This window comes from Chroicocephalus ridibundus, chromosome 1, assembly GCF_963924245.1.
Source record: "Chroicocephalus ridibundus chromosome 1, bChrRid1.1, whole genome shotgun sequence".
In the NCBI taxonomy this organism is placed as follows: Eukaryota; Metazoa; Chordata; class Aves; order Charadriiformes; family Laridae; genus Chroicocephalus; species Chroicocephalus ridibundus.
Window position 1 is genome coordinate 150571653 of NC_086284.1, and position 12724 is coordinate 150584376.

The 12724-nt window shown below is 38.3% G+C and overlaps 1 protein-coding gene across 5 annotated transcripts in view; it reads left to right on the forward strand.

The window, feature by feature from the left end:
• LMO3 (LIM domain only 3) overlaps positions 1 to 12244 on the forward strand; it is a 60755-nt gene extending 48511 nt beyond the window's left edge. For all 5 annotated transcript variants that reach the window (XM_063358647.1, XM_063358637.1, XM_063358619.1 and 2 more), the window contains 2 exons: positions 1231 to 1356; positions 10482 to 12244. In XM_063358647.1, coding sequence (XP_063214717.1) covers positions 1231 to 1356; positions 10482 to 10587 — 232 coding nt within the window. In that variant the 3' untranslated portion in view covers positions 10588 to 12244. The remainder of the gene's footprint in view (positions 1 to 1230; positions 1357 to 10481) is intronic.
• The last annotated feature ends 480 nt before the right edge of the window (positions 12245 to 12724 follow it).

The following is a 12724-nucleotide window of genomic DNA, read 5'->3' on the forward strand; positions in this document are numbered from 1 at the left end:
TATGTTACCAAACTGAATTTTCTACAGAGCACCTTTGAATTCATTAGTTTAGAACTGCTTTTAATTTGGTGTTTCCCTTGAGAGCCATTATATTTTTCTGCTGTCAGCCTGATGTTGAGGGAAAAAAGAAAACTGGCAGATGTGGCGTTTTCATCTAGTGTGCTTCATAGTTAAAAACAGCATTAACTGCTATGCACAAGCAGAGCATTAGTTTTAATAATCCATCACAACTATTAAGTAGTTTAAATAAACTTAGTTTCAAAGATTGCTGCCATGTAGAGCTAACGTATTTTTTCTTGTTCATTATAATCCGTCTATGTTACAAAAGGATGCATATGTGTGATTTATTTCTTTTTTTTTGTAATACACCCACTTGAAAAGTCTTGAAAAATCTTTAACAAAGAGAATTTAAAAAAAAAATTTATATAGATGTCTGGCAAAAACAGCATTTCATATTGTTCTTACAGTATTTTATACTTCTACTCCTGATGTGACTATATATAGTTTACAGCCTCATTTACTTTAATGTGCTACCTGAATAACATAATCATAGCAATAACTATGGTATAGGGTTGTAAGGTGCATGAACCGCTAATGCTTTCTGACGATTTAAATGACTTGTTCATAAAATGTTCTTTTAATAATAGTGGTAAAGCTTTTAGCACTAGATGTCAAAAATGCGAAGAATATTGGCTTTTTCAAGTGTTATTTCTTTTCTAGCTAAAGTGTGTTTTAATAATAAATAGCACCAAAAAGCCAAGGTTATGTGGCGCTCGTCTGTACGGCGGGATCCAAGCAGAAGACTCTCCCCGCGTATGCAAACAGCTTGACCTCTGTCTGCACAGTTATGTAACATCCCTAATGTGTTTACTATTTCTTTGTTTAGTTTAACAAGATGTTTCTTTTATCAAGAAAGGTCGGTATAACCTGCAGAAAAAAAAAATAACATCACAATAGGTGCCATATTAGTCTGTCACCGCTTCATACAGCTCTCTCCCGCAAAAAGGACTATGCCTTTGTATTGTAAATTGGGCAGACTTGTACCACCAAAGACCAGCCTTTCCAATGGGAGGTGTGCTGGGAAGTCAATCAAAGGCCAGGCAACTGCTGGGGTTGGGGGGGTGGGGGAGGGAGCGGCGGGGGGGGGGAAACAAAGAAGATTAAAAAAAAGAAAGTGGTTTTCTTTTCAGTTAAGCATCTTCAGGAATATATTTCTTTCTGCATCTCCAGGTTATTTGGCGTTACAGGAAACTGTGCTGCCTGCAGTAAGCTCATACCTGCTTTTGAGATGGTGATGAGAGCAAAGGACAATGTTTATCACCTGGACTGTTTTGCATGTCAACTTTGTAATCAGAGGTAAGAGAATTTCTTGGATCTGTTCCATAAACTAAGTGCTAATTCGGCACTGGTGCCGGCGTACATTCAAGTGAAGAGGAAACGTCTAACAGTAGTGGAAACCCAAGACTGAGAGTAAAACCTGGATACTTTTCCTGGGACTGATACAGAACATCTTTCATGACCTTGGCCACAAAACTTTTTGTGCCTCAAGTCCCGCATCAATAAAAAAGAATAATGTTACTTCCTCTCCTTCAAAAGGCTGTCTGTCAGGTTTAATTAATTAATATTTATAAAGAACTTTGAGATCCTTTTCTGCAGAAGAGCATAGCAGTACCATTTGTCATTATTACATTAATTTCACTTTAATTCTTCACTTTTATCACATGTATTTCTTTTAAAGTACATGTTGTTTCTTCCTGTTGCCAGAACTGTAATCATTTAAATTTAAAAGATGTTGTTCCCACCATTCTCTCTGTAGCAGCATTGGACTTCATATGCTGTATTTTTATTTCCATATCCTAACTGTAGGTTATAAAAATCCGGAGGATCCAAACCTGACACTTTGTTCTGAGCCATCACCCATATGGTACAGTTGCAGAACGAATGTCAAAGATGGTAAAAGTGTAACAACTGAATTTTTCAGAGGCGAATGCAGCCAAACTTACAGCAACTACATTCAGAGTGGTGGCTAAATCCTGACAGAGATTTCACTGAGAGCTCCATTTCTGACTCCACAAGAGCTGCTAGCAGTTTTGCCAGTGACTTCTATGAGGTCTAGGAAATGAGAGAACCAATTATATCTGCTCCTTAATGTACCTATTATTTTCAGTTATTTTTCAGTTATTACATTATCCTATTTAGAGTTTTATAGCGTTCATATTTTTTTCAATTTCAGGTAGGAAGAAACACAATATGTACTTTTTTAGGGAAGTAACAAAAAATTAGGAAGATAATAGTCTAACACGACAAAGTTAGATACAGCTCTAAATAAGCTTTGCTAACTCACCTTGTCCTACAGTGTATTATTTTGTAACACTGTAGTCATTTAAAAATCAAACATCCCTAAAGAACCATAAAATGTACAGCTGCTAATAAGTGTAGCACACTACAATTACGCTCTTTAAAAAAAGCCAAATTGACCTTTTTCATCATGTTGCATGGGAAATTAAAATACCAGGCAAGTAATAACCACTGCTTAAACTATATAATAATGCAAAGTAATTATAGGTTCTAATGCTATTTAAAGTCCTATATCAATTTTGTCTTGCCACAGAACTAAGAGGCTGTATTCTAAGGCAGGCAGAGCCTCCCATAGTACCCTCTTAAGTAAGAAACGCACGTTCCGAGGTTTCGTTTCTTAAACCCTTCACATCCCTGCTTTTTTCAAACCACGGTTCTAGTATCATTATTAAAGCGCCTAATATATTTCTGTTGTTCGCTTCATTTATTACATGCCATAATGGGGCTGCATATCTTTAGTGTTGGTTATGCACAATTAGCACTTAGTTATTGTCTTGTCACTTCAGCCCATACAAGACAAACTTCTTTAATGTAAGAAGTCAGCTAATCTTCATCAGTCAAGCAAAGCAGACAATGTTTGTTACCCTGAGCGCTAAAGATTTTCATCATAGTTAACACTCTTGGATCTGAGGAAGTGAACTTCCTTTTATTCTGCCCCCAGAAGCGAAGCTGTTGTGATTATTTTTAATATTCCTCTTTTACCTTTACAAGTGTGAACTACTGCACAGTTTCACTTTGCAGCTAATGCACATCATACTGTGCCGTAAGGGCCACTGATCCCCCTGGAAAAGTGCTGTTAGGTGCTTCTGAAACGGAGCTTTCCTGGGATATTTAATAATTCTTAGCCTTGTCGTTCCTGAGCCTTCAATCTAGTCTTTTATTTGATTTTTACTTTGCATGTAATTTGGGCAAAGTGTTGCTGAAATAGTCTTAAAGGAGTCTTAGGCTGGGAACAAAAGCATTTATTTACCTGGAATACAGTCTAGTTCATCTAGTCAAAACAGGAAGCAGTTCCACAAGTTTCAAAGAATTTCAGAAATTCTCAAAAGTGGCCCTAATCCTGATTATATTGCAATAGCTCTCATGGAGTCTAATAAAACAGACTGCCTGTAGGGTACCTTTCTTCCTCACAATTTGGGGCTGGTGGCACTCTGAGGAATTAATTCTGTTGTTTTTTATAATAAATCCTATTTCATGGATGCTCCAACGTAGCTCTTCTGTGGTTCCTATGGCAAAGCATCACACTGACTACATTCTCTCATTAATAAATAGGTTTAAATCTTTTGGTTTTCATTACTTTTATAACAATAAAAACCAGAAATGCTAACATCTGAACCATCACCAGTTTTGGAGGTTTTTTATATCTGCTATGAAACCTCTTGTTCTTTGCTTTTAAACAGTACAATCTTGTCAGTCACCATGCCATTAATAATTTCTGATGCCTTTCTCAGGATCCTTTTTTATTCCTCTAGTTAAGCTAATCAAAACCAAACAGCAGATTCTGAACGAGGATGAGTTTATAAGATAGCTATTTAATTTTCTTTCTCTATTCCATGCTGCCCCTTTGTATGCAAAATAATGTTATTGAGGTTTTCTAGATCTGCTCTTTCCTTTCTCTTCAGCCACTATCCCTAATGTGGAATTTATTTATTGAAGAGAATATTTTTATTTACAAACACATCAGCGATATCCCAAGATCACCAATGGAGGTAGCAAGGCTCACCAGCTATTGCAAGACCTGTATGTTTGACCTTATTCCCCACCTTCACATTCTCTTTCCCCATTAAATTTTAAATCCTTTAGGTCATTCTTTATACTAATAAAAGTACAACATGTATGGAGTACTACAGCAGAGTATATAATGCTCTCTGCTTGCTCCCATATTTCAGGTTTTCAGTTATCATCTACCATTTAGGTTTTTTCCCCTAACAGAATATATGCAATGTTCATGAGTAGAGTAAATCGTTTCTTCAGTTTACATTACTTTGTCTTTGCCAACACTGAATTTCTTCTGACATTCTGTGCCTAGTTGCTCCTTCCAGTCCTTTTTGCCTTCCAAGCTAGCTAATAATTATATTAACTCACATCACACTGATCCTTAGGGCAACCTGTTCTTCAGGCTTGCTATTGCATGGCCCTTATATTCTTACCATTTAAATAGTTGATCTTGGCCCAGCGAGAGAGAGGCCTGCCTGGTTTTGCCTAGTGCTTTTTGTGAAAGATTAGGTGATTTTTCTGCTTTTATGTACAACTTCATGATTTGATTTATTATTTTTGAGTAGCTACAACTCACCATCCAGCTCAAATCTCAGTGTGGATGGTAGTTAGACCCCCTTGATTTCAGGGGACTTTTTTTCGGGCCATAAACTCCCTCTTTGAACTAACTCATAATGTGCCTGTCCCCTTTTATTGGCCTCCTGAAGGCTGCGTTTTCAGAATGAGAAGAAAAATGCATTGTGTCACATACTGTATTCTAGGAAAACAGACAGTAGACCAGACTGTAGACATAGTCAGGACTGAAAGAGATCTCCTGAGCCACCAAGCCTAGTCCCCTGGTGTCAAATGGGCACTGTCTCGTACTTTTCCTTTCATAAAGGTATTCAGCTCTAGGATCTAATTGTTCCGTCCAGCCAGTTTTTGACATATTTTCCCCATTTTTTTTTTCTTTATACTGATGCTTAAAGCTGTAGGGATTTTGCGAATATTAAACTCTGCTCCTAGCCTAAAGGTTTTAGCATCCCCTAATCTTTCATGTCTTTGTCCAGCTTACTCCTAATGTGATGTTTTTCCACCTCCTAAATACCCGCAGAGCTTAGTGACAGTCATCTTAATGGTGTGAGTGCTCCCCTTTCTTCTCTGTAAACACACTAAACTTCTCCTCAGAAGCACTTCACCTCACATTGGCAGTAGCCTCAATATAGTTAACTTCAGCAGAAAATTTAAAGGAAAAAAAATGGAAACCTCTGGAAAGATAAACTAGTAAACAGACACTGCCTTTCACACTTTGTCAGGTCGCATGTGTGCGACCAGCAAAATGGAGTGGAAAATCTTGCAAGTGGGCTCAGCTATATCTTTGCTTGACACTTTTGACTACAGCGATGATCTCAGTCTGCCTTCGGCTTTCCCACTTTCCGGAGTTTCCATGTCCTTCCTTTCACTCTGTCGGCTGCTTTAGCAGCTTGTTCCATACTTCTGCGATATTTTCTCTCTGCCGTTTGAAGTCAACTCAGGGTATGGTTTAAAACTCCCATCTGCTATCGCTGAGGGGTGTTTAAATCAACTGTTCTATCCTTCTATCTGAAACAGCCTTTGTTTTAATGGGAACTGGACTGAAAATGGTTGCACACTCGTTCAAATTGCTGTCCTGATGTAGCAGTAAACACTTACCTCCAGTATAAACTGTAAAATGCCCACACAATGCTGCCTTTGTTCTCTGTCAAGCAGGGGGGAGGGAATGCAATGCCAGGGACATCCTTATTTCAAACACCAACATTAGATTTTTACATGAGTGGTGATTTTATAAATTCTGAAGTCCTGAATACCGCTTATTTTCATTGAGTGTCTCTAAATTGAGAATAAAAATTAATACATTTTCCATACCTGCTTTTAAAAAAATAGTACATGAAAAGCACACCAAGTTGAGGTTTGTCCTTGTAAGTTGAACTAGGATTCTGTGTGTATATATACTACATTGTACTGGTAAAAATGTACAAACCCGGGCATGCCTCCCACTTTTCAGCCTTTCACAATAAATGGACATTTTGACAGAATCCAAGAATTAGTAAACCATAGGTGTAGACTGACGAGCTGTGATGTAAAAGAGTGGCTTTGTTCTCTTAGTGATGCATATAGGGTAACCTTAATTTGAGTTATACTGGAAACTCAAAAGAAGCTTTATGAAAACGAGGAAAGGAGGAAAAGCAGAGGACAAGTTACATCACTGAGTGCACAAAGCAGAGGGGAAGGGTGTGGGTGTGATAAGTCTGAGCTTTCTTTATCCTAGAGGAAATCAATTAAATGCTTCCAGATTTTGTTTCTTTCTACAACAACAAAGATCTGACATTACCAGAGGAGGCACTTCGCACACAGCCATCTTTGTTCACAGCAATATTTCTTTCGCTTTCTTAAGAAGTCTTCAGTACCTTGACACGCGTCCTGTACATCAGAAAAGATGACAGACAGCAGTGAGATCTCCTTAAATATCTGTTCTGAACAATGAAATAGCTATTTCTCAAAAAGGAAGTTTTATACTTCTTGTGATTAGTCTAGGCACACCTTCCCCTTCCAAACAAGGTGATAACAGAGGCCATTTTGTAATATAAATGGCTTTCCTTTTGCCATTGTAAAATATGACAGGAGTTCTAGGATGTAGGTTAATTATAATGGTCATTCTACTAATGTCACAGTCGTGTCAAAAGTCGTATTATCAATTTATGGTGGTAAGTCCAATCTGGCATGTTAATACAGCCTATTGTATATTTTTCCCCGTTCATCTTCATGCCTATTAAATAAATTGGGTGAGGGTTTTAGGGAAGGCTGAAGACTACCATCTGCCTGCTAGAAGAGTAATAGTCTTGCCTCGTTATATACTCCTAACACAGCGGCATCTCAATATGCTCCTTGACTCCATTTGACATACATACCCAAATTGTTCCCTGATTTACATCCTATGCCAATTCCATGAAAAAAACACTTCCTGGAGGTGGAAGGCTAGGCTTGAATTTACCCTTCCATTTTAAAGCTGAGTCAGGCTTAAATCCTAGAGTGTACAAAACCAATCTGGAGTAGTTGCAAGATTTAGCTCTTTAACTTCAGAAGAGGCTTAAAATCTGCATTTGAGAGTCAAATAAAGTTGAAAGTGTGGATGGACAGAACTTGTTATATTTCCACCATCTAATTGCCTGGTCTCATTGTACTCAGGAGCTAGCATGCCACCTTTAAATGTTTTTCACCTAGAGCTTACCTCTTGTCACCTAATGAGTACGTAATTCACACATTTAATACCCAGGGACACATGTAAACCTCGCTGACAGTCTTTGCCAATGTGTTTCAGTCGCTGAACTTGCACAACACAAAAGCAGTTGCAGAATTTGGACGATTAAGTATCGCAAGTACCAGGTTTCCCCCAAGGTACAGAGGATCACCCTCCAGCGCGCAAACGCAGCCCCAGAGGAATCCAGAGGGGGTCTTACTGTGCAGACAGACCCCCACCCCGCAGGTTATCACACAGCCAAGCGTGTCTAGACAGGCCACTGGCAGCCTCTCCACAAGACAGCTGTACACTTGGAAGGTAAATGATTTGTGGAACTGTGTATGTTTAAAGCCACTCATGCATAAAGCTGTCAAATGCCATGTAGACATAGGTAGAGCATTTCTGGCTCGACATATTAACATAGCAAAAGCAAAAGGCATTGACACCTTTTATTGGGAAAGGCATCACTACTCCCTCGTGTAGCTGGTGCAGTTTAATTCAAACCGTGGCGCTTCTCTGAGGGCTGAGAAACAAAATCCTTCAGTCGGGGTTTTGATGCAAGCTATATAGTGAGAAGTCACAAGTGAAAGTATTGCTGTGCAAGTGAATTGCAATTCAGCAGCGTATTTTTCATTTACTAAATATTTTAAATAAATTAGTCTGCTAAGTGCTGTATTATGCTGGAACACAAAGCAACATGTAGCTGAATAGCATTCACAGTTCAGAGTTTGTGCGTTCTGCTGGGTGAGCAGAGGTGGTTGTGTCTCCCACTGGTGCCCGACCCACAAGGAGAGATGCCCTGCTGCGCAATGACCCTCTGATGTGGTGGGCGCTGCTGGCCGGGCATCGCCCGCTCAGTCCCCATCAGTAATCCTTGGGCTAACCGTAACGGGGTGACTGATTTGTCACAATACCTAACTTCCTCTGCTTTAGTCCACATTAATCCATATGTTCCTTTAAGAGAAACTAAGGACTATTTTTTTTTTATTATTTTTTTTTTTAAATGTGACTTCTGTGGGAAAAACACTCTTACATACTATCACTAGTTAAGACTCCTTTACCTAATCTGGTAAAATGCACTAAAGAATTTTTGCCAGCATTGTTGTCGATGAACGAAAATACAAAGAATGAAAACTAGAGAAGCCTCCACAGAACTTGTTTGTTTCAAGAATTCTGCATTTCAACACATCTACTGAAAATACTGAAAATACTTTTTCTGTTGTTAGCAGCCTAATATACCAGGATTGGGGTGGGAAGGATAGCAGGAACCTGTAAATTCTATAAAAGAGTCTTGACCATAAATAATTTAAAGATTTTGGGATCATTCCATAATCTCTGTTTTCAATCATCATCACCAGTAGGCAGTAATCCTTCAGAAAAAAAAAAAAAAAGTCCACAAATAAACAAACCAATTTTCCTTTAAGAGCAGAGCTAATTCTTTTCAATCCACTTTTTTATTACACTATTTTCCCTCTATCTATTTAGCTAGCATAAGGATAAATTTCCAAAGCTACCCGGTTGGAAAATAAATGGGTTCACTGTTTGTCTAGCATTCCAATCTTCACAAATGTAAATCAGTCCAACTGCTACTCATTTAAACCTCCAACTTCACAAAACATTAAAGGACTGCTTTCAATACACAATTTAATCTGTGACAATTCACCAAGATTTCTGCTCGAACATCATTAGAAATTGACTATCTGATAAAGAGAGACCACTATCAGAGGTCAGGCGAGTCAACCTGTGTCATTTATGTAGTTTTACTGGGTCAACTACAGCAGGCACCACTATTTGAAGGTTAAATTGTTACAATTAAATACATATACAGCTATTCCCATAGCTACTCTGTTGTTAAATCTACCGTAAACAACACAAGCATTTATATCTGACCCTAATTGTGTCCAAGATGTCACCATTTGGAAATTATACAAAAAAGGACATTATAATCCGTTACACATTAAACAATACTTTATGCAGTGAGATCCATAATTAGCTGGTAGAAACTGGTTTCATTTATTCACATCAGTGTTAAGGGGTTCATTTAGGTTACTTTCTTTCATTTTAATTGGAATAATGTGAGCAGTGCCTCCCAATATATTTTATAGCTGGAGAGTTCACTATAAACAAAGGCACGTAACCCTGCCAAGGCAGTCACTAGGGAAACTCTTTTTCTATGCATTGGCCCTATTCACTTGCTCCCTAAGTATCTCCAAGAAGACTGGCTTTTGTTGGAGGGAAGGGTTGAGGGGGGTGTCAGTGAAGAACCTTCTTATATTCAAGTATACTGCTTAGCTGGGAAATCCTACTTTACTGGAAGTTTGAACCCAGCCAGCCAGGAGGAGCGTTAATGTTACGTGATTTTCCTGCTCGTCAGAGAAAATCAAATGAAATATCTCAGTAGCGCTTTGTAGCAATCAGATCATTCTGATGCACGTAATAGCGTAACAAGGTAGGTATACTGATACCACAAGAAAGAGAGTAGTTAGCTGAGTAACTAAATTTATAATCAGCTCCTACAGGAAAAAAAGAAAAAGGCTTCCCTGCACACCTGCCTGCGTGTCTCTAGTTTGCAGCACAGTGTATACGTAAAGTTGTGTGCATGCCAGAAACGGTTCTCAGAACCACTGGTTTAAACCAGTTCTAGTAAAATATCCAATGGGAATATAACAAGAATTTCTTACCGGTGTGGCTGCACAAGACAAACGTAACGTATCTCAGATGAGCTTCCTACTGTATACAGTCTTTTTTTCTCCTTCTTTGTTTTCCTTCTGATTTGCATGGAAGCAGGACATTTACTTTTCACTCAACTCAGTAGCCTGGGATATTTATTCTGTTTTATCTGTGTGCTAGTGACCTGAGCCAAGACCCCCACAGTCTTCGGTGGGCTTTGAATGAAGTCCTTGGCCAGGGAAGCAGATTTTGTTGAAAGCACAGGATTAATTCTGATACCAGAGCAATTCCTCTGCTGGGCTTTCGCACTCCTGCACATGTGTCTGCGTGCGCTGCGACAGACAGCAGAGGTGCGAGCCGTGCGGTCAGTACAACAGCATCGCGAACGCTTGTTTTACAATCCTTACGTGTAAGATCATATCACATCATTGACGCTGAAACTACCTTTTTTTTTTTTTCCCCTTTATTATTGTAATTTCAGATTTTGCGTTGGAGACAAATTTTTCCTGAAGAACAACATGATTCTGTGCCAGACAGACTATGAGGAGGGTTTAATGAAAGAAGGTTATGCACCCCAGGTTCGCTGATCTGATGCCACATCATTAAGAATACAAAGCACTATGTTCTTTTATCTTTTTTGCTCAACATGTATATAAGAAATGACACAGGAACCTACTGAATAGCATAGATCTAGGGAGACAGAATGGTTGCGTGAAATAAAAGGCGGACTGCATCTGTATGTAGTGAAAATTGCTCCAGTTCAGAGTTGAATGTTAATTAAAAAGGTACTGTACATACAGCTGGATTCTTTTTGCTTGCTCTTGGGGTTTTTGGTTTGTTTGAGGTTTTTTTTTTTTGTTTCTTTTTGTGTCATTTGGCATGAGATGTTTATTTTGGACTATTGTATATAATGTATTGTAATATTTGAAGCACAAATGTAATACAGTTTTATTGTGTTACCATTTGTGTTCCTGTTTGCTTCTTTGTATTGTTGCATTTAGTACAATCAGTGTCTAAACTTACTGTATATTTATGCTTTCTGTACCTACCAGCTATTTTAAATGAGCTGTATCTTTCTAGTAAAAAGAATTAAAGAGCAAATCCCAACCATTATGCTACACTTAGAGCTTAAGAATACTGTTTACATTAAAACTATTTAGAAAACTAATAACTCTAGCAGCACCTGCTGCTAATGATGCTATGGTTAAGGGTCTATCAGCACTTCTGTTATAAGCCTCTATTTTTCAGGGGTTAAGCGTCTGCTGTTTAATTGCATAGATTTTCCTCAAAGAGCACTTTTATTTTACTACAAATTTTTGAAAAACAAATCTGACTGGTTTGGGATATATTAAAAAAGGTGCAAAAGTTAATGATTTCGGGTGCTGCTTTTTTGCCCCTTAGGCATTCAAAATGCCTGGATTTGATTTTTAATTTAGCTGGAAATTAAGCCCTAATGCAAACCAGTGCCTCTGGGTATCTTATTTTATATATATATATATAAAAAAAATATATGTTATTTTTCTGAAGTCATTTAATTTGGGTGGGGGGAAGGGAGAGAACTTCTGTTTATATACATTTTTAAAATTTGAGGGGTCTCTCTCTCTCTCTCTTTCCTTTTTCCTTTTTTTTTTTAAATCAGAGCTTAACCCTAAAGTTTTCTGGGTCTGTGTCCTAACAAACCCTGGAAAAAAGTGAAAGTAGAAGGCACTGTAAACAGCCCCCTCGCTAAGGGTCTATTTACATTAAGGAAATGACACTAGGAGTGTGACTAGTTACTAACTACCCACCTGAGTGAATGCTGAAGGTAATTTTAATGCTGATGTGGATGGGACAAAACTTTGAAATATCAACACAGAAAGTGAGAGCTACCACACTGGACCACGCAGGTACTTTGCTGTCCATGCCAACATCCTGCGGGTTTGTCCCATCAATACTGGCAATTAAAATCCTTTCGACAGAGGTGGAGTCACTGCTGACAGCTACCGTTGGCAAGCAGTCCATTTTTTAGGAGAGGTGGACCTCTGTTTTTAAAGCCATGAAGCTATTGCATCAGCAGGGTGTCCCTAAGCGCTCATGCCCCTGACAGAGCTTACAGGTGTTTGGCAAAGGAAAGCAGGATGAATGTTTAAAAAGCTGTTAAATGCATATTTAATTCTTTTCTCTTTGCCACTGTAATGTACCCCACCAAGAAAACAGCCTGCGTTAAAAAAAAAAAAAAAAAAAAAAACAAAAACCCAACAAAAACAACATTAAAAAAAAGAAAAAAAAAGAAAAAAAGAAACTCACTATACCCTATGTTGCTATTAAGCTAAGCTCTTGCTTTTTATTTAGACTAAGAACCCCCACATCTGCTCAAGTTCAGTGCTGTCCTTACCCGCTCTTCCTGTCCCGTTGCACAGTTTCAACGTTTTTTCTGGGGATGGGGAAAGAAACTTTGTAATGCAGTGGGGTAATTCCTCTAGTGTATGGTTTGGAGTACACTACGCAGTGGCTTGATTTGGAAATGGATATTTAATTCTAATGACTGTTATTACAGTGTGGTTTTGTTTCTGGCTGTAAACCCTTTTAAAAATAAGCATGGCTCACAAAACTTGACTTTGACTCGTACAGGACCAGTAAGAAATGCAACGACTCCTCAGGCTGTTCTTGCTAATTGGAAGAAATAGCTCCACATAGTTTTTCAAATGAAATTTAGCCCTATTTTGTGGACTATCTTCCTTCCGA